The following is a 20194-nucleotide window of genomic DNA, read 5'->3' on the forward strand; positions in this document are numbered from 1 at the left end:
CTATAATATGGCCCTATGAAATGTAAATATTTTTTTATTATGTTTTAATATTTCCGGGTTCATGATTTAATACAAGTTCATGAAGTCAAATTAAAATGTAACCGATGCAACCGAATTAAAATGTAACAATTTATTTTATGTTTTGGCAAACAAAGTGCTGCACAGCAAAGGTTTACTATTAAAATTAAAATATGGAATAAAAAATGTGATGGTCCTTAAAAGGAAAGTTTTAATAATTGTATTATTTTTGTTAGTTCAAGAAATACATTCTACGGTACAATAGTAATTGATTTGTCATACATTCTTCATTAAACCAAACTTTTATTTTGGAGGGTGTTAGTCCTTATATAGTGAGGCGACGGCAAAAGCTGAAAACATGAGCGTCACGCGAGCTTCAATATATATGTAGTGGATGAAACTGTCGATCATTCACACAGAAATACACAGGACTTCATCTTTTAGTGCTTTAATATTCACAGACATTACTAAAAATATTGTGGTATTTCTTTTTTTAAGTGTACAGTCCTACTTTTGATTTAGTCATCCACAATTTGCCAGATTCTGTGACATTCCGTGTTCTACTGTAAATTCCATTTTTATGACTAGATTCTGCGATTCCGTGTGTGTTTTCCACATTGTGGTATTCATAGGGCCCTTCCTCGGGTGTCACTGACAGAGATTAAAACCTTAAACAACTCTAGAAAGTCTACTAATAAAGCAGTGTGCAAAGTTCAGCTTTAACTCAAGTCCCCCGGCTCCACACGTGCCGTTCTCGACACTGTGCCGCGGTGTAACTTCAGGCCGTATGTGCCGCAGAGTCGGGGGACAGAACTGCAGATGGCCCCTGACCTCTGACCCGGAAGGTGAATGTGCCCCCTTCCTTTAGAATTACCAGCGCCTCCAGACAGATTTTATGGAGGACGATCACGAGCGTGTAGTGTCAGTGACCTCTCTGTCAGTGCAGCTCTTCACCGCGCCCACTGTGGTGAGTACCGCCAATCCCACACTCCTCTGCTCTCTCTTCTGCCTCTTTCTCCTCTCCTCCGCCTCCTCCACCACTGCCTGCAGAACTATGAGCGCTTGCAGAGCGACTATGTGAAAGACGACCACGACAGGGAGTTCTCGGTCACTGACCTCTCTGTGCAAATGTTCACCGTGCCTTCTCTGGTGAGTACGTGTGAGGAGAGACTGCTTGCCATGAGGAAGAGGGCTTGTTTTGGTCTCTTCTCTCATTAAAATTTTTCTTTTCACTCTTTCTGTTCCCTTTCTATCTCTTCGCATTTCATTTTCACTTTCCTCTTTACTAGTGGTGCACCGAAATGATCATCAACACTCGGAGTTGTGCAATTTAAATGTATATACACAAGGCAGTTTTTAGATCAGCATGTATGCGATTCTGCTTCAGTTTGTTGTTGAAAGATAAATATTTATGGCTGTAATAACATGCATATGATAAGTTGAAAGATACAGTACAACTTAATGAAATGTATCATGAAAACCAGTTTATTTGGTGCTATAACTAGTAGTAAAGAGGAGGAGGTGATCGGTTCACATGCCGCATTTGTGTTTATTTATTTGTTTGACATTTATTGTTTGAATTTTGTTTTAAAATGTACTTTTTCATATCAAGCCACAAAGCTTATTGCATTTAGTGAATGGTAGATGTGCTGCAAAAATAATGTTTAGTGAAGTTTTGTTCACACATCAACTGAATACAGCATAGACTAAAGATCTTGGTTCATCAAAATAAAGATTGAAATTGATTATCATAATTAATTATAGTTATGCATTATCATGTTTACCCAGCTCCAGCGTCCACACAGCAAACATGGTTTACAGCTTATTCACGTTGTGTGAATGAAATGGACACTAAATAATCACCATTTTGCATAATTATTCTTTCCTCCTCATTTTCCTTCACTTCCCCTTCTCATCTTCTATCTCACTCTCTTTCCTCCTTCATTTACTGTGCCTTTGTCTTTCTGTTCTCTTCGGTCTCTTCTTCTTTCAATAAAATGGATTTTCATAGATTAGGAATTTAATGTATATATATATATATATATATATATATATATATATATATATATATATATATATATAATATATATATATATATATATATATAAAAACAGCTTACCGCCCCAACCACCAGCGGTCTTTGAGATGCAGCAGTGAACGGTGTATCTGATATTTTCAGGCGCGGATGCTGATCACAGAAGAGAACCTGATGACCACCATCATCCGCACTTTCGTAGATCACCTCAGACACCGAGACCTGCAGGGCCGCTTTCAGTTCGAACGCTACACCGCACAACAGGCCTTCAAGTTCCGCCGAGTCCAGAGCCTTATTGGAGACCTCAAGTAAGATCACCAGCGTGTGTGTGGCAATTCCCAGCTGTGATGTACATCAAACGGTCAATGAACAGACTATGAGAGATCCCTGGCACCCTAAAGGACATACGAATGAAATACTTGCAAATCATTTTTTCTCCAAATGAGTTTTTACTCCAAATCTGATTCCAGGTTTAATTCACTTAAAGACTTATACATTATACAGATACATTAATTATTCTGCGAACAATTAGGCTTTGAATATGCTTTGCACCCATCTGAATGACTTTGTACACGGTTATGTATTATCTGTCTAAAATGTCCATTTCTTGAGATGCGTGTCATGATGCTTTTCTCTTGGACGCAGGTATGTCCTGATAAGCCGTCCAACAGAGTGGGGTGACCAACTCAGGGAGAAGTATCTGGAGGGTTTTGATGCTTTCTCGGAGTTGCTAAAATGCATGCAGGTGACTATAACAATCTGATCTTAGCGTTGTGTGTATAGTTGTTTTTGGCGGCCTGTTTTAATTTTAGTTTTAGTGTAGTCTTTGTGTCAAGCTGTCATTTTAGTTTTTATTAGTTTTAGTCACATTCATACTCTTTTTAGTCTAGTCTAGTTTTAGTCGACGAAAAGTCTGAGCATTTTAGTCTAGTTTTAGTCGACGAAAACTAATGACATTTAGTCTAATTTTAGTCAATGAAAATAGTATTTTAGTCTCTTTTTAGTAATGCAATGCAGTTCTATTTAACCCAGTCAATATAGTATAAGTAGACTAGCCTTCGTAGTAATGTAGACGAAACAAATTTTGTTTTAGCCAAACTCAATGTCAATGTTGCCAATGTTCAAACAATGTTATCTTATTATATTGTTACCTTATAGACTAGACACGGAAAATGCTCTGATTTGAATTTACAACATAGGCCCTATTTATTTTACAAAGAATATAGCCTATAGACACATAAATGTCCCTTTCTCTAACTCACCGCAGCGGCATCTTCTAAATCAGGGGTCGGGAACCTTTTTTTGACCAAAGAGCCTTTTTTTTTTTTTTTTTTTTTTTAATGCACTTTCCAAAAGAGCCACAGTAAAAAAGAGAATAATATTATTATTAAAGACGTGCTTTTTTCTCATTAAAATTAAACAGTAGGCTAATAATTAGGTCCATAGACAACTAAAAACAAACAAATATTCAGCAAACAATAAATAAGTTGCAAAATAGAATTAATTGGGCATGGCTTTCACTGTGAGGTTGAGTTAACAACTGATGACTTTTGAGCATAAATCCTCTTCGAGAGAGAGAGAGAGAGAGAGAGAGAGAGAGAGAGAGAGAGAGAATGCACATGCAGTAGCTACTTACATCTACTGTGTTTACGTGAATACTCGACTTGGCATTTTTTAAAATATATTTCTGTGTTTATTTGGCCGTTTAGGCGCGCAACCGAAGACAGGCTATGCGTGTGCGTGTTGCGCTTGAAGCGCGCGCAGCTTCCTATCCTATCAGTAGAATTCAGTTCTCTTTCGCGACTTATCGGGCTTTTAATATATATTTTCAATATAAAAAGCACATCCTGCTATTTTCTTTCTCATTCATTCATGTTTTGTTATTAATAACATTCAACAGTAGGCTATGTATCGTAAACTGAGCTGCGACACGTTATAGGACATAATTGTCTCTGCGGCAAAAGTGAAAGTAGCTATTACCAGCGGTTGAAATGTTTCGAAGTGTCTCTTTGCACAGCAAAGCACCCGTTTCAATAAAAGGATATATTAAAGGTTATATAGCCTACTTTTACATTTTCGCCGCTGTTCTAAAAGTTTTTTTTTTGCCATTACCTTAAGCAAGCTGCAGCTGCTCGAATCCCAGTGCAAGGAGACTAACATTTGTCTCGTTTTGGTCAATGAAAATGAGGAGACATTTTAGCATAGTTTTTATTTTGTAAACTACTTTTAGTCTCGTTTTTATTCGTCAACAATATTGCATTATACATTTAGTTATAGTCATCGTCACATGACCAGCATTTACGTCTCGTCTCGTCTCGTTTTCGTCACGTGATAAAGGTTCGTTGACGACGATATTTAGTCATAATTTTCGTTGACGAAAGCAACACTGGTTGTGTGTCTAGGGTAACTGAGATTGGGCATTAAAACAGGTGTGTGTGTGTGTGTGTGTGTGTGTGTTGTCTTTGCAGGGAATGGACCCAGTAGTACGTCAGGTGGGGCAACACATAGAGATGGAGCCAGAATGGGAGGCAGCGTTCACCTTACAGATGAAGCTCACACATATCATCTCTATGATGCAGGAATGGTGTGCCAGTGACGTGAGTGCATGTACAGTCACATTAGTACCCATAATGCACCATGATGGAGCCTGTGTATAAGTGTGGTGTTTGTCACGTGTACAGGAGAGAGTGCTGATCGAAGCCTATAAGAAGTGCCTGATCGCGCTGACTCACTGCCACAGTGGTTTCACAGATGGGGAACAGCCCATAACCCTCAGCATGTGTGGCCACTCCGTCGACACCATCCGCTACTGCGTCTCTCAGGAGAAAGTCAGCATACACCTGCCTGTGTCCCGGCTTTTAGCAGGTGACTCTTATAGAGCTTATGAGCCAGAGAAACAAGCGCACAGATATCGTTAGAATTTTGTCTTTGAATTTCGTTTTTTGCGGTAGGTCTGTATATTATTATTGCATCCCTGTCTCTGCGGTAGCTCTGTATATCATTCTTGCATCCCTGTCCCTGAGTATTTAGCAGGTGACGTTGTGGAGTTAACAAACGTTATCATGAGCATTGTAATGTTTGAAGCAGTTCATTCATAAATCAGTAAGATCTTTCCTTCATGCTGTGGAAATACAAACAACGAGTGCAGTGCTGAAAAGGGGCGGGGCTACATAAGCTCTATTGTTTCACGCAAAATCCACTGTGCAGGAAGCTTGTTTCAGCCACAGAATAATTCATCTTTCACAATTCTGATTCAAAAGCTCACAATTCTGACTTTTTTCTAGCAAATGCGAGCGTACTTTTAGCAATTTATACTTTTTTTCTAATAATTGTGAGTTATAAAGTCAGAATTGCGTGATACATACTTCCAATTCTGACTTTGTAACTCACAATTGCAAGTTTATATCTCACAATTTTGAGACAAAAAGTACTGCGAGGCTATCTCAAAATTACAAATATATCTTGCAATTCTGACTTTTTTCTCAGAATTGTGATATACAGGTGAACTAAAAAAATTAGAATATCGTGCAAGTTTAATTATTTCAGTAATTCAACTTAAAAGGTGAAACTAATATATTATATAGACTCATTACATGCAAGGTGAGATATTTCAAGCCTTTATTTGTTAATTTTTATGATTATGGTTTACAGCTTATGAAAACCCCAAATTTTAGAATATTGTGAAAAGGTTTTCATAAGCTGTAAGCCATAATCATAAAAATTAACAAATAAAGGCTTGAAATATCTCACTTTGCATGTAATGAGTCTATATAATATATTAGTTTCACCTTTTAAGTTGAATTAATGAAATTAACTTTTGCACGATATTCAAATTTTTCGAGTTTCACCTGTAATCTCACCATTTAAGTCCGAACTGCAAGATATAGTCACAATCTGAGATCGTGAAAGAAGTCACCATTACCTTTTATTTTTTTATTCTGTGGAATGAACAAGCTTCCATAGGAAGGTCTTGTACAAGCTGCAGTTTAGGGAATAAATATCGAGCGAATCCCTTGATTATTGAATCCCATTATTGTGTACTGGATTATAGAATTATCTCCCGAAATTGCTTGAAAAGTGGTTGATGATGATAAGCATACAACATATCAACTGAACTTCAACTTGCTCTGTCTTGCATTAGGTTTACATGCTCTGCTGAGCAAAACTGAAGCTGCCTATCGATTCCCTGAGCAGCTGCCAATGGTGAGTTTAAGAGTTTTGATTCATGCCAGTTTTTGTTCTTCACAAACATTCTCCACGCTTTCTGAGGCCTCTTTTGTCTTCTACAGAGTGAACTGAGTCCCCCCATGTTGATCGAGCACCCGCTACGATGCCTTGTACTCTGTGCTCAGGTGCATGCTGGGATGTGGAGGAGAAATGGCTTCTCTTTGGTCAATCAGGCAAGAAGCTTATTTGTTTCATTCTAATACTCTTGACATTTTTTTTAACGGTGCGATTGTTAGTGTTCATGCCTTTCCTTAAAAATATCACACTTTTTCTTGAATTGTCTTTACAGATCTATTATTATCACAACGTGAAGTGCAGAGTGGAGATGTTTGATAAAGACCTCATCATGCTTCAGGTCAGTAGTTTTAAGACGTGTCTAAAGCTTAACTAATTATGCATTGCTATAATTATAATTATAGAAAATGAATATAAGTCCTGGGAATATTTCTTTCCAAAAGGGAAAATGTATGACTTTTTATATATATATAGCCTTTATGTATAAAAAAGAAAAAGAAAAAAAAGAATAAAAAAAGGGAATATATATTCCCTTTTTTTATTCTTTTTTTTCTTTTTCTTTTTTATACATAAAGGCTGCTATTTTAGGACAAGTAAAAAAAAATTGGATTATTAAAATGTATGTGCTTGTAAATGTAATGTGCTCAAAAGTTCATATATATTTATATAGCTCCAAAAATATTTCATCAGTTGTAATTTTTTTTTTGAGTGTGGCCGCTATAAAAACAAAAGAACTGTGGAAAGGTCATGAAAATGCACTTGTTAAAGTGTGGGAATACTGTTATTTAAATTGTAGCGTGTACACATCATGGTGGTATTTATTTTACTGCCTTTATGCTGATTTAAATAATAATAATAAAATCACTTTTGGTTTTAAAAAAAAACTGAGTAACGAGAATCTTTCAAGAAGGAGAATTCACTGTAATTTAGTGATCATGTTTAATGTTTTTGGATCTAGGCTGGAGCTTCAATGATGGATCCAAACCACTTCCTGATGATCGTGTTGAGCCGTTTTGAGCTCTATCATATCTTCAGCTCAGCCGACTGCAGAAAGAGATACGGCAGAGAGAACGCTAACAAGGTCTGCTGGCCTCAACCTCTCTTTATACTATTACTGTTCTTTTCACTTGAGTTCTCTATACTTCCACTCACTTCTGTAGCCAATGACATGTGTGTCGCTCTCTGTCTCTCAGGATGTGGTTCAGCAGAATAACACACTAATTGAGGAGATGCTGCACCTGGTCATTATGATAGTGGGTGAGTGATCATTTCTCAACACATGTCATTTGAGCTTTGTTTTAGGTGTGTATTGAGCTTATTAGACACCATAGAAAGTAATGTTTTGTTTGTTTTTGTCCGGCAGGTGAGCGATACACTGCAGGTGTTGGTCAGGTGGAGAGCTCTGATGAGATACGGCGAGAGATTGTTCATCAGTTATGCATTAGACCCATGGCCCACAGTGAGCTGGTCAAAGCCCTGCCTGAGAATGTAAGTCAACACTCACGACTTCACTTTTATCCCTGATCATTAAAGTGCTGGTTATTGTCTTTTAATTATTAGCATTTTTTTGTTTTTAGTTGTGCTGGGCAATGATTAATCATCCAAAATTTGTGTTTGTGTTTACATAATATATATGTGTACTGTGTATAATTATTTTGCATATATAAATACACACATCTGCATGTATATATTTAAGAATTTTTATTTATTTATATATAATATAAATTATGTATAAATGTATATACATGCAAATATTTCTTACAAATATACATGCACGTGTGTATTTATATATGCAAAATAATTAAACACAGTACACACACACATATTATGTAAACACAAACTTTCTTTTTGAATGTGATTAATCGTTGCCCAGCACTAGTTTTTAGTAATTGTTGGCTTTGAAATCTGAAAAAAGGAGATGCAGTTATTGTGAAGGTATTAAAGGGATAGTTCACCCAAAAATGAAAATTATTATCATATACTCACCATCAATGCCATCCCAGGTGTATATGACTTTCTTTCATCAGATGAACACAAACAAAAAGTTGTAGGAAAATAATCCATCTCTCTGAATCCATATAGTGCAAATTAATGGCTGCCGCAATCGTGACGGTAATCCATAAGACCCCAGTGAATTAAAGGTGAACTATGCAGGTTTTTTTTTACCTTAACCGAAAAAGCTTCGGAGTCATTGGAATGGTTATTACTTTTTTCGGGTTGAATGGTGGTCGTCTCGCACCCCCCTTTCGTATGTGAGCGGAAAAAACACACTTGCAACTTTGAGCCGGTGGGTCGCCGGACGCGGCGTCAGGAAGTTTCGCGTGATATCAGGTCTCGCGATGTAACAAATTGCTTTACGCCAAAAAGAAATCTGCTAAAATTCTAGCATTATTGCGCTCCCTCACGCTGTTCGAACCCGAATGAAGAAGACGTTGTAAAGAATCTCCCGTCTGCTGTGATGTCGTTGATCTACTAGCCTCTGGTATCCGAGAGTCGCCAACGAGTTTTTCGACAGTGTTGTCAAATATCTATTCCGAAGCTGTAGGGGGAGCTCTATAGAGAAACCTGCGAACAAAAAGAGAGAATACAGCGAAGAAATTCCCGATCCTGCATAGCCCTGCTTTAATCAGTCTTATATTTTTATTTTAATCTATTTTACTTAAACTACAAACCATTGCTTCCAGTCTACTTCATAAGAGCATTCATGAGGGGAACATTGTGAAATATGACGCAAATGCATTGTGAAGAGGAGGAGAAACAGAGGCGTCATTTCGCGCACAAGCTTCACAATGCACTTCATATGTCACAAAGGCCAAAAGAGATGATTTTTAAAGATAAAAATATGAATGTTTATTCCACCTATCGTTTGGCTTCAGAAGACATTGATTCATCCACTGGGGTTGGGGTCACGATCGCTGTGTGTGGTTTGAATGGAAGCCATTTTTCAGCATTATATGGACTCATAGAGATTTATTATTTTCCTAAAAAACTAACTTTGGCTTTATCTGAAGAATGTAAGTCATGTTACATCGGAGATGGCATGAGGGTGAGTAAATGATGAGAGAGTGTTCATTTTCGGCTGAACTCTTCCCAGGGTTCCCATGCATCCTCTTTTTTTTTTTTTTTTGCCGAGTGTATGGCCCAAAACTATTAACATTAGTAGCAGAAAGTGCTATGTTCAGGGATGCTGAGTTTGGACGTGTGAGAGAAGTGTTTTGAATGATGATGTTTAGTCCCTGTTTACACCTAGTATTAAGATGCGTTTTGGCTACGATATTATTGCTATCCTATTGACATTGGTAATGAGAGAACCATTTATTGTAATGTATAATTAATGGCTCATATTAAAAACTGATTTTATAGTTAAGTCATGACCATGAACTGTAAAAAAATTTAATGGAGACTTATGGAAAGAGCAAGAAATTATTTTAGGGTGTGATCCTTTTATTCCCACCGTAGTAAAATTTTAAATGTCCTGGGAAATGATTTGTGTAAAGCCGTTTAATTCTGATAAAAATTGCTTTTAAAACGCCATCTGTTCTTTCTACCTAAAATCACTGTATCATTAAATCCGTCAGGAGCCATCATTAAATCCTGTACAATTCCTGTCCCTAATCATGGTCTTTGAGCAGAGAATAGCTGTATAATAGATTTCGTTGCTCACTTATTAACTTACAAATGTACAAACCACGATGGTCAAGAAAAAAAGTGCTATTTTTTTAATCTACAAAGTATATTTTCTTGAAGTTCCAGTTGACAGACTTTGTTTAATGTGACTGCCACCCTGTGGTACTTTGTGCTAATGAGTTCCCCTCGCTCTTCTGTCTTCTACACACAGGAGAATAAGGAAACTGGCATGGAGAGAGTCATCGATAGTGTGGCTTTGTTTAAGTGAGTATCCTGAATAAAAGATTCTCGTCCAAAGCGTTGGATTGATCTGTGTGTAATCCTAAATAAAATGTTGTACAGGAAGCCTGGCGTGACGGGAAGAGGACTTTATAAACTCAGGCCAGAGTGTGCTAAGATGTTTAACCTGTACTTCCACCATTACTCCAGAGCTGACCAGTCTAAGGTACGCTACATGTATGCTTGAAATGGAAACTCACAAAGAACAAAGGTTGAAAATCCATGTTAATTTTTTTTCTGTGTCGTCGTTCAGGCTGAAGAGGCTCAGAGAAAGATAAAGAGGCAAAATGGGGAAGATTCAGGTACTACTATCTATCTATACATGATATTATATACTATTAACACTTTATATAAGAGCAAACAATTTAAACGGCACTCTGAGATGCTGCAAACACTGGCGGATCATGAGCCGTGTAAATGAGCCCAGTGCCACACTTCACTCTGAAACATGCATCGCATACATTTACTTTATTTGTTAGTCGCACTAAGCCATTTTGTTTATTTCGGGTTTATATCAATTAATTGTGCAGCCCTGGCAATATGTGATGTCAGTTCCAAAAACTGATTTGCATGTATGTTTCTTGTAGTCCTGCCTCCGCCAGTTTTGCCTCGGTTCTGTCCGCTGTTTGCTAGTCTGGTAAACATGCTGCAGTGTGACGTGCTGCTGGGGATTCTGGGAGCTGTGCTGCAGTGGGCAATGGAGCCCAGCGGGGGACACTGGTCTGAGTCCATGCTTCAGAGGGTACGTCAGGGCACACTGGAGCACTCTCTCATATTACCAACTAGAGTTGTCAAAAAGTACCAAGTCGGTACTGAAATTCAAAAATTGTGATGCTTTGAGCGGTGTTGAGCGGAATCGCACTGTACTCACACGCTCATCGGTTATGTCTGTGATTGGCTGCAATGATCAGCGCTTCAAAAACATGTCGTAAATATACATTTAATGTCGCTCTTCGAGGGCTTACACAGATACACACGGGAGCGTTTGAAAACAGGTGTTAGACTCCTGCTTGTGCTTTCAAACGCTCCCACTTTCAAATGCTCCCATGTGTTGATCATTGTAGCCAATGGCAGACATATCCGATGAGCTTGTGAACACAATGGCCAATCAGAGGTGTTTACGATTTGTGTTATCAAAAGTGTCACAATTTTAAAATTTCAGTACCGAATTGGTACCAAAGTCGTTACTTTTTGGCAACTCTAATACGAATATCGTAATTTTTTTTGATTTGTAAATTATTTAAATCATTACTATGTGTGGTTTTTAACACTTAAATGAATTTCTGGAAAAATTAACTATCATGAATGTTTTCTTGAAGTAATTTTACTTCTACTATGATGTTCAACGTTGTTCTTGCCACCTATCCAAATCAGAGCTCTATATGATTGTGTCCCACAGGTGCTGCATCTCATAGGCATGGGCCTGGTGGAGGAACAGCAGCATCTCATCAGCAGCGCAGAAGATAACGAGACCAACTTCAACTTCACTCTTAAAATCTCCAGTATGTCTTTCTTCTGTATGATTTACACACACACACACGCACACACACACACACACACACCTCTTATAGTGGAGTTGAACAAATCTCTTCTTTGTAGGACCAGGTGAGGCTCCTGCGAACACTCCCAGTATCTTGGCTTTATTAGAAACCCTGCAGAACGCTCCTCATCTGGAGGTGCACAAGGACATGATCCGCTGGATCCTCAAGGTAAAGCTGATTCAAATCTCATTACAAAGCCACCTGTCATTAGAATGATTGTGTAAATAACTCAGCTATCCAATAGGGGGCAGCACAAGATGACATGTTTGCAATATTGCCAAAGGAATAGAGTGGTACAGGGATTTTCAAGAAATTATATTATATTTTCATTATATTCAATACATATTTTCATATTTATTGTGTATCTGCAGATTGTGGCTGCCATCAAGACCACACGGGAGTGCACGGCCAGTGCGCCCCCTAGTGACAGCTCAGGGCACAGTCAGGAGGAGGTGAGCATAGGAAGCGCAAGACACTTGCGTCATGACCTGTTATGGTTGCAGTATTGTCTCACTGGAGTTGTGTGTGTGTAGACTGTGCGGGACAAGGATAAGGCGGAGCGGAAGAGGAAAGCAGAGATGGCACGGCTCCGGAGGGAGAAGATCATGGCTCAGATGTCAGAGATGCAAAGACACTTCATCAACGAGAACAAAGAGTTGTTCCAGCAGAGCCTGGATGAGCTCGACCCCTCCACCTCCTCCTCACTGGAGCACAGGTACACAAACACATCATCACACTGCAGAATCTCACGGATCAAACGTTAGTTTCCAGATGCCGTCCTCTAATTTCTCTCTTGTGTGAAACGCGCTCTACAAATAAACTTGACGCGCTCTACAAATAAACTTGATGTGCTTTACCATGTCTAATAACAAACACAAACTGTGTTAAAAACTATTTGACGTGCAAGTAAAAAGGTAGGCTATCTTTCCTACAGTGTTTTTTCTACTTTGCCACAGTAAAGAATGCAAATATAATAGACCTCATTAAAAGAAACCAAAGGAAGAAACATTTATAATCCAAACACATCTCCACGCTGCAAAATCTCACTGATCAAACACTAGTTTCCAGATGCCGTCCTCTAACTTCTCTCTTTGCTCCATAGCCCCAGCTCGTGTGATAGCGTGCTGGTGTGTGTAGGCCCTCGGCGGTGGCGTGCGGGTGGCAGTGAGAGGAGGCAGGTGGTGACGTGCATCTTGTGTCAGGAAGAGCAAGAAATCAGGGCTGACGGCAAAGCCATGGTGCTCGCTGCTTTTGTCCAGCGCTCCACCGTCATGTCCAAAAACCGCAAGAGACCTCCACACAACCCAGGCATGTCTTGTGTGTGTGTTTGGTTCATTGATTGTACTATATACGTGCATGTTCGTGTTGATGAATGCCATTGTTTTTTGTGCTACAGATAAGTATGACCCTCTGTTCATGCACCCTGACCTGTCGTTCGGGACACACACCGGCAGCTGCGGACACATCATGCACTCTCACTGCTGGCAGCGGTAAGAATCATCATGAGAAATGAGAACCGCATGCTTTCATATGGCAAAAAATGCCTATCATAGGACAAAAGGATGTAACCGTAAACGCCCTCTTTTTCAGCAGACTCAGTTCCAGAAGTATTTTTCCCATGATTATGATTTAGATCATCTAGCACTTTTTGTTTTACTTTTTCACTTTAGTATGGTTTAGTTGGTTCTTGTGAAGAGTACATCCAAGTGTGAATACCCAGCTTTTAATTTTTTTTTTTTTTTTTCTATGCATATGCGCACTCCCCAACAAAATAAGCACAATGTCAGTTTAAGTGTGTGTTTTTGTCACTATCATCATGTATGATTGGATCATTCCTTTGCATTGTAACTGTGTGCAATGTCTCCCCCTGCAGGTATTTTGAAGCGGTGCAGGCTAAAGAGCAGCGCAGGCAGCAGAGGCTACGTGTGCACACGAGTTACGATGTGGAGAACGGAGAGTTCTTGTGTCCACTCTGCGAATGTCTGAGTAACACAGTCATTCCACTGCTGCCTCTTACGAAGACCAGCTGCAGGTACTGCAACAAACACACAGATCAATCTGTGATTGATTCGGTAAAATGCTTATGACTACTGTAGTTTACAAAGCTCTCAGAGTGCAAGTAATGGATAATTAGTGTGACCTATCAGATTAACACTCCATATACAGGGGAATGAGTAAATGAATGGAGCGGATTGGCTGATTATGGTTCATGTTTGTGTAATAGTCTCATCTGTAGTGAATGTGGCAATCCCTTTGATTCTTTGGTATGATAAAGAGACTAAAAGCCTCTCTTGATATGAGCTCAGCACTGCTTTTAATGCTAACCACCCAGTGCACTTTATAAGACACAGTTCAGATGGTAAGATACATTATGAATGTGCATCCTTTATATTTATCAATAGAGTTGATGCCTTTTCCAAATCCAGTGCTCCCTTGAGCAAGTCACTTTATCTTACTTTGTCATTTTGGATAAAAGCATTTACTAAATTAATTATCAGTAAGTCCATAGTAATCGGTAATCAACATTTAGGCCCGTCTGCAGCTTGTTTGTGCCACATCTGTTTAACCTGTTAGCCTTCACCCACGCTTTTGAAAAAATCCCAAGAAATGGCATACCCGAACTAAAACTAATTCAGTTCATGATAATTATAATTACTTCATTATAATTACTGACAACTTTTTATTCAATCTGACAAGTTTGATCAATGAAATGAGGGATTATAACACTTCACCTTCTTTGAAACTGTATCAAATGGCCTTCTTGAAAAAAGGACAATTTAGTGAGCTTTTCCTTTCAAAATGATTCATAAAAATCACATATTTGCTCAGCTAGGTGGCAGGTGCTTCTTAGGGCTAGCTATCATGTTAGCTTAGCACACCATCAATACATGGCAATTTATGAGATTAAAACCATGTTTTTGCTCCAAACTTTATAACACAAGTCGAGTGTTTTAAATAAACTTCTGTGATGTGATCTGAGGATTAAACCAGACAGAAAAATATATTATTTTATAGTATTCTGCACAATGATAAAGGCTATGTCGATTAGCATTGCATTATAAATATGATCTATTATGAAAATACCTGATTTGGCTTGAAAAACACAGATAAATCATATATCGTTGCAATCGCGTTTATGGTCTCAAAAACGTCTTTATCGGCCGTCTCCTGCGTCAGCATCACACGAGTGTGTCGTGGTGCTCACGTGACCAGCGTCGGCCAATACTGAGCCGCTGTTCTGCCACACTAACCCTTTAAAGGTATTCACTCATCTTTCATTTTCATAACTCCTGACACATATTAAGACATAACTGCCACTATAAGATTTTCATAATAAAATGGGTAAAATACTGAAGCTCGAGTCTAAGATCTTTTTAGTGATGTATAGTTTGTCGAGGTAATCACAATTGTTTACATTAAAACTTTAAACTGATATAAATAAAGAATGCTTCAGTGCACCGTCATCCTCGTGAAGCTAATTCAGTCACATTAACCAAATTTCTGTGAATCCAGGCTATCAGGAGTTATATGTGAGGGTGAAAGATTCTCAAGCAGATTTCACAACCGGTTCTAGTTCATTCGGATTTGCTGCGTTGAGCAACAAAAACTTCTTGGTTTTAAAATTGACTTCTATGTGAGATGTGCTTCATACATCGCCACACTTTTGCCAATAGACAATGTTTTATTGTTTTTTTTCTTGTCTGGAAAATTTCGCCAACATTTTTCTAATATGACTTCATCTTTATTTCATGATTTACGTCCTTTTCGATCAAAGTCTAAGGCATCAGAAGGGTTTGATTGAGTGTTTGTGTTTGCTTCAGCTCTGAACAGCCTGATCTGAGCCAGTGGCTGAACATCACCTCTCAGCAGATGAAAGCCCTGATCTCTGCTCACCGGAAGAGCAAGGCCAACAGTGAGTAACACCAGTCCTGTTCATTGAGTCAGTGGCTTAACACACAAACCAAATGATCAATGTGTGTCTGCAGGTGCTGAAGGTGTTGATGATACAGATGGTGTTAATAGCTATCCTCCGCCTGATGGCTTCAAACTGGACCACACTCCAAAGTAAAACCACATTTTAAACCTCAAAAGTTTCTTGTTAAAAGTCAAACCGAAGACACAACACTAATAAAGCATGTTTCTCTCTGTCAGCAACCCATACTCAAGCACCATAAAGGAGATGTTGACCACGTTTGGGACAGCCACATATAAAGTGGGTCTTAAAGTGCACCCAAATGAGCAGGACCCCCGCGTGCCAATCATGTGCTGGGGCAGCTGTGCCTACACCATTCAGTCCATAGGTCAGTCAGTCTATATCTATCTATCTATCTATCTATCTATCTATCTATCTATCTATCTATCTATCTATCTATCTATCTATCTATCTATCTATCTATCTATCTATCTATCTATCGTAATGTACCGTTTCAGTACTTTGCAGGTAAATCATCTTTTATTTACACATCATTTTATTATTTATAAAAATAATTTTTTAAAAGATTGTCCATAATCAAAATTCGAAACATAACAAAAATGCCTTTTGCATTCTGGTCTATTTTGACCCGGGTTTTTGTCTACGAGTTATACGTCTACGAGTTCGATTTTTCTCAAAAATACTTTTGTAAAATATGTTAAATACTAGGCAAGGCATTACGCTGAACTTTCCCATATCTCATACTTTTGAGAAGTATGAAAATAATCTTTCATTTGCAGGTTTCTGCAAGTAAAATTTATATTTAGTTTGAAAACAGTTAAGAGTAATATGGATGTTGTTTTGTTATTGTTATAAAGTAAATATAATGTAGCTTTCATAAATGTGGGCTGTTTATAAGCAGTCATAATTTGTAATTTCAAAAGAATTTAAGTCCATTGATTTCAATGTTAATACTGGTAATTCTCAAATTAAATGTTCTTATAAATTTCATGTCATGATATTTGTGAAAATAACATTTATGAAAAATATATTTTTCTTACATCAGTGTTTTTTCTGTAGTTTTCATCTACAGTTTTTCAAAGAATTTAGCAAAAAAATAAATAAATCAAAGTAGAAACATGGTAGCATTTAAAACTAAGAAATATTTGTGCGTTCACTCATTATTTTGCTGATTAAATTCCACGGGACCGAGGAATGCAACCAAAAATTATGGTGATTTTTAAGTGCATTATGAAGGCGAAAAGTAATTTTGAAAAGTAAATTAGATTGTCACTTTATTCTCACACAGAGAAATTGCTGGTGGATGAAGAAAAGCCTTTGTTTGGAAGTTTACCATGCAGACAGGTGATCAAACACATTTGAATAATTATGCAAGCTTGTTATTTGAACGTGTAGTGAATATGTGTTAATGGTTTGTCCTATCTGAGTGGGCTCTTAAATCTTTACTCTTGAGTTTGATTTCTTTGATAACCCAAATGTTTTGTGCATGCAGGACGACTGTTTGAGTTCTCTGACCCGGTTCGGCTCCGCCTGCTGGACAGCCTCCTCTCATAGCACTGTACAGAATCACTTTATCAGGCTCTTAGCAGGTACAAATTAGTGTTACAGTCGCTAACCACAACTGTTTGTTTTGCCATGTCAAATATAATGAGAAGTGAGTCACTGCATTCATTTGAACATCTGTGCATCTTCAGCCCTTGTTCCTGATCCTCGGGTGGAGAATACGCCATGCATTCTGGATATAGACATGTTCCACTTGCTGGTAGGTAAACGACCAGCTTTGCTCCTACATCAGACTGCACAGTGCACTAACCTTGTACATTCTCTACTAATTGAATAACTCAAGTTGACGAATCTGTAGCTTATTTACCACATATCCTGTTCACACCTCTAAACAATAAAAATAGATGTTTTTTTTTTTTCACAGTCTGTGTAAAGGTTCCTACTCACACTGAGTCAGTTGTTTCAGAATAACCTTTGACCCCATGTTGTGTGTGTGACAGGTGAGCTTGGTGCTGTCCTACCCAGCGGTTCACTGTCTGGATTCCTCAGGGCTTAGCGAGGACACTGCACAACTGCACTTCCTGCACCTAGTCACAGTTGCTCACATAGTCCAGATCCTTCTGACCTCCGTACCTGGTGAGAAGCTCACCTTTCCCCTCACATGACCAGAGAGACTGCATAGAGGATTTTGAGTGTTTTGTGATGGATATTCATGTTTGCGGACTCCTGTGTGCCATCAGAGGAGATGCGGATGGAGCAGGAGAGTGGAGGAGCGGAGAGGGAGGAGGAAGAGCGAGTGTGTTTGCTCTACAACACTCTCAGGACACATCTGAGCAGGTGAAAGCACACACACACACCGCTAAACCTGCCAATTGACTTGGTTTTGTATCATAAAGAAATGTCTAAAATGGTCTCTGGTAATCATATGGTTAAAAATTTTGGTTTTGATCACTGTTCTGGGGTCATGGTTTTGGTTCAGTTTGGTAAATAGATCTAAAGTGACTTTATATTCATAATAGAGTCCTGAAAACAATGCATCACGGTTTCCACCAGCACAACATTTTTTAGCAATAAGAATAATTTCCAATAGTCAGAGTAAGGACTTAATCGCAGTAAGATGTTTACATGACACAAGCAAACCTTTTCACTCCATTTACATGCAATTTCCATTATTCTGGTTATTCTCGAAGAATTGTGGGAATTTTTACCAGCGTTATTCACATACCCCAATCAACAGCACAGATGATGAACTCATGTACTTACTGGCCAAGCTCTTTCACAGATTTGTTCACTGGTTCTTTGGTTCCTCAGTCTGGATTCCTCAGTCATTTTCTTTGTTACGTGCCTAAAATGTCTCCATTTTAATTTTTTTACCATCAATATACTACATTATATTCATGTTGTGCAACAGTCAACATGAACTCCGTTTCATTTGATCAAAGTATTGTTTACGTCGGGTAAAGTTTCATTGCAATATTCCCTAAATCAAATGATAATCACTTTATGGGGTGCATGTAAATGTAGGTAGTCACTGTCCGAGATTGTAAATTGCAAAATTAAGTATGAAGTTCAGTTTTAGTTTTTTTTTCACCCTACTAGGACGACCCTAATATGAAAGCTGTGTGTGTTTCAGTGGCTTGCGTGAGGTGAGCTCAGGCTGGCATCTGTGGCACTGTGTGAAAGCTGGAATCCTGCCTTATCTCAGGGCAACCGCTCTGTTCTTCCACTATCTTAATGGAGCTCCAGCACCACCTGAGATACACGGTAAATGAGTTTGACATCACACACACATACTGCTTTTACTCGCTGCCCTTGTGCCATTTCTAAAGATGACTGTATTTTCAGCTCTAGGTGTGGGTGAATGGGAGGCTCTGTGTGGATACCTGTGTCTGCCCTCCAACCTGTTACAGCTCTACTACAACAATCAGGAGCTCATGGGAACTCTGCTGCAGGGGTAACTGTCAATATCTAGATGGACACCTCTGAAACCCGTGGCATATTGTCCAGATGTGTGCTGTCTTGAATGAATGATGGTGTGATAACTGATAGTTGTGCTCTGCAGATGGTGCGCTCACCCAGGTGTCCTACAGGGTCTTCAGAGCAGCTCGGCTCTCATCAGGTGTGTCCTGCACCTCAACACTTAAGAGTTCACTGCAGATGACATTCAAGTGCTCACTGTTTCATTCTTCCGCATCCTTCTCTAGGTTACCCAGAGAGTCCAATCATCTCATAGATCTGCCGTGTGACTACAGTGCTCTGATTAACCAGGCCTCCAGCTTCACGTGAGTCGCGTGTCTTTATAAATCAAAGGCGATTGATAACTAAGAGCTGCCGGTTCTCTACGGAGTCATGCAGTCCTGATTCCTTAAGTCAAATAATTGATCTTCTGCTGATCCTGGCGGCGTCTAGGTGTCCTAAATCTGGAGGGGATAAGTCTCGCGCTCCTACTCTGTGTCTGGTGTGTGGGACCATGCTGTGCTCTCAGAGTTACTGCTGTCAGACCGAGCTGGAAGGAGAGGACGTGGGCGCGTGCACCGCACACACTTTCGCCTGCGGAGCCGGTGTCGGCATCTTCCTCAGGTTTGTGCAAGGATGTCGATTAAAACCTGTCAATATAATCGGCACATTAGTTAATGAATAAGATCATTATTATTTGATAAGCCTTTTGCTTCGGGATCCTGAGGTTTATTCTGCAATATTAACTGACTAAATGTGCATTATTATTATTACTATGTGAGAAGAGATCACACAGAGTGCTAGGAGTCACATGATTTGCAAAGTGTAGGGAATTAGTTGCCTTAAGGCTGGAATAACTACAGGACTTTTCAAATTGGAGCAGATTTTAAAACGCTGCGACATTCACTTGTTGACTTTGTAATTGGTTACAGAGGAAAACTGGGCATCATACACTAGAAGACTTTAAAGGGATAGTTCATCCAAAAATTAAAATTTCCCCATTTACTCACCCTCAAAGCATCCTAGGTGTATGTCCTGGCTCTTCCAAGCTTGATAATG

General features: G+C 38.8%; 1 protein-coding gene across 2 annotated transcripts in view; it reads left to right on the plus strand.

Annotated features, from left to right (window-relative positions):
- ubr2 (ubiquitin protein ligase E3 component n-recognin 2) overlaps nt 1-20194 on the plus strand; it is a 46260-nt gene that overhangs the window by 22921 nt on the left and 3145 nt on the right. Inside the window, exons 11-45 of one of the 2 annotated variants that reach the window (XM_079635735.1) lie at nt 887-985; nt 2198-2361; nt 2699-2798; nt 4522-4650; nt 4735-4918; nt 6195-6256; nt 6343-6453; nt 6570-6635; nt 7254-7376; nt 7489-7552; nt 7659-7783; nt 10134-10186; nt 10265-10367; nt 10455-10503; nt 10789-10943; nt 11601-11703; nt 11801-11910; nt 12114-12194; nt 12276-12457; nt 12845-13050; nt 13139-13232; nt 13616-13774; nt 15564-15655; nt 15729-15807; nt 15895-16043; nt 16965-17020; nt 17169-17265; nt 17371-17438; nt 17680-17815; nt 17920-18016; nt 18813-18943; nt 19025-19133; nt 19242-19298; nt 19384-19461; nt 19589-19759. In XM_079635735.1, the coding sequence (XP_079491861.1) occupies nt 887-985; nt 2198-2361; nt 2699-2798; nt 4522-4650; nt 4735-4918; nt 6195-6256; nt 6343-6453; nt 6570-6635; nt 7254-7376; nt 7489-7552; nt 7659-7783; nt 10134-10186; nt 10265-10367; nt 10455-10503; nt 10789-10943; nt 11601-11703; nt 11801-11910; nt 12114-12194; nt 12276-12457; nt 12845-13050; nt 13139-13232; nt 13616-13774; nt 15564-15655; nt 15729-15807; nt 15895-16043; nt 16965-17020; nt 17169-17265; nt 17371-17438; nt 17680-17815; nt 17920-18016; nt 18813-18943; nt 19025-19133; nt 19242-19298; nt 19384-19461; nt 19589-19759 (3842 nt within the window). Of the gene's footprint in view, nt 1-886; nt 986-1068; nt 1168-2197; nt 2362-2698; nt 2799-4521; nt 4651-4734; nt 4919-6194; nt 6257-6342; nt 6454-6569; nt 6636-7253; nt 7377-7488; nt 7553-7658; nt 7784-10133; nt 10187-10264; nt 10368-10454; nt 10504-10788; nt 10944-11600; nt 11704-11800; nt 11911-12113; nt 12195-12275; nt 12458-12844; nt 13051-13138; nt 13233-13615; nt 13775-15563; nt 15656-15728; nt 15808-15894; nt 16044-16964; nt 17021-17168; nt 17266-17370; nt 17439-17679; nt 17816-17919; nt 18017-18812; nt 18944-19024; nt 19134-19241; nt 19299-19383; nt 19462-19588; nt 19760-20194 lie in introns of both variants that reach the window. The other variant, XM_079635736.1, reaches the window with a different exon arrangement.

The sequence above is a fragment of the Phoxinus phoxinus genome, assembly GCF_949152265.1.
Source record: "Phoxinus phoxinus genome assembly, chromosome: 14".
Lineage (NCBI taxonomy): Eukaryota > Metazoa > Chordata > Actinopteri > Cypriniformes > Leuciscidae > Phoxinus > Phoxinus phoxinus.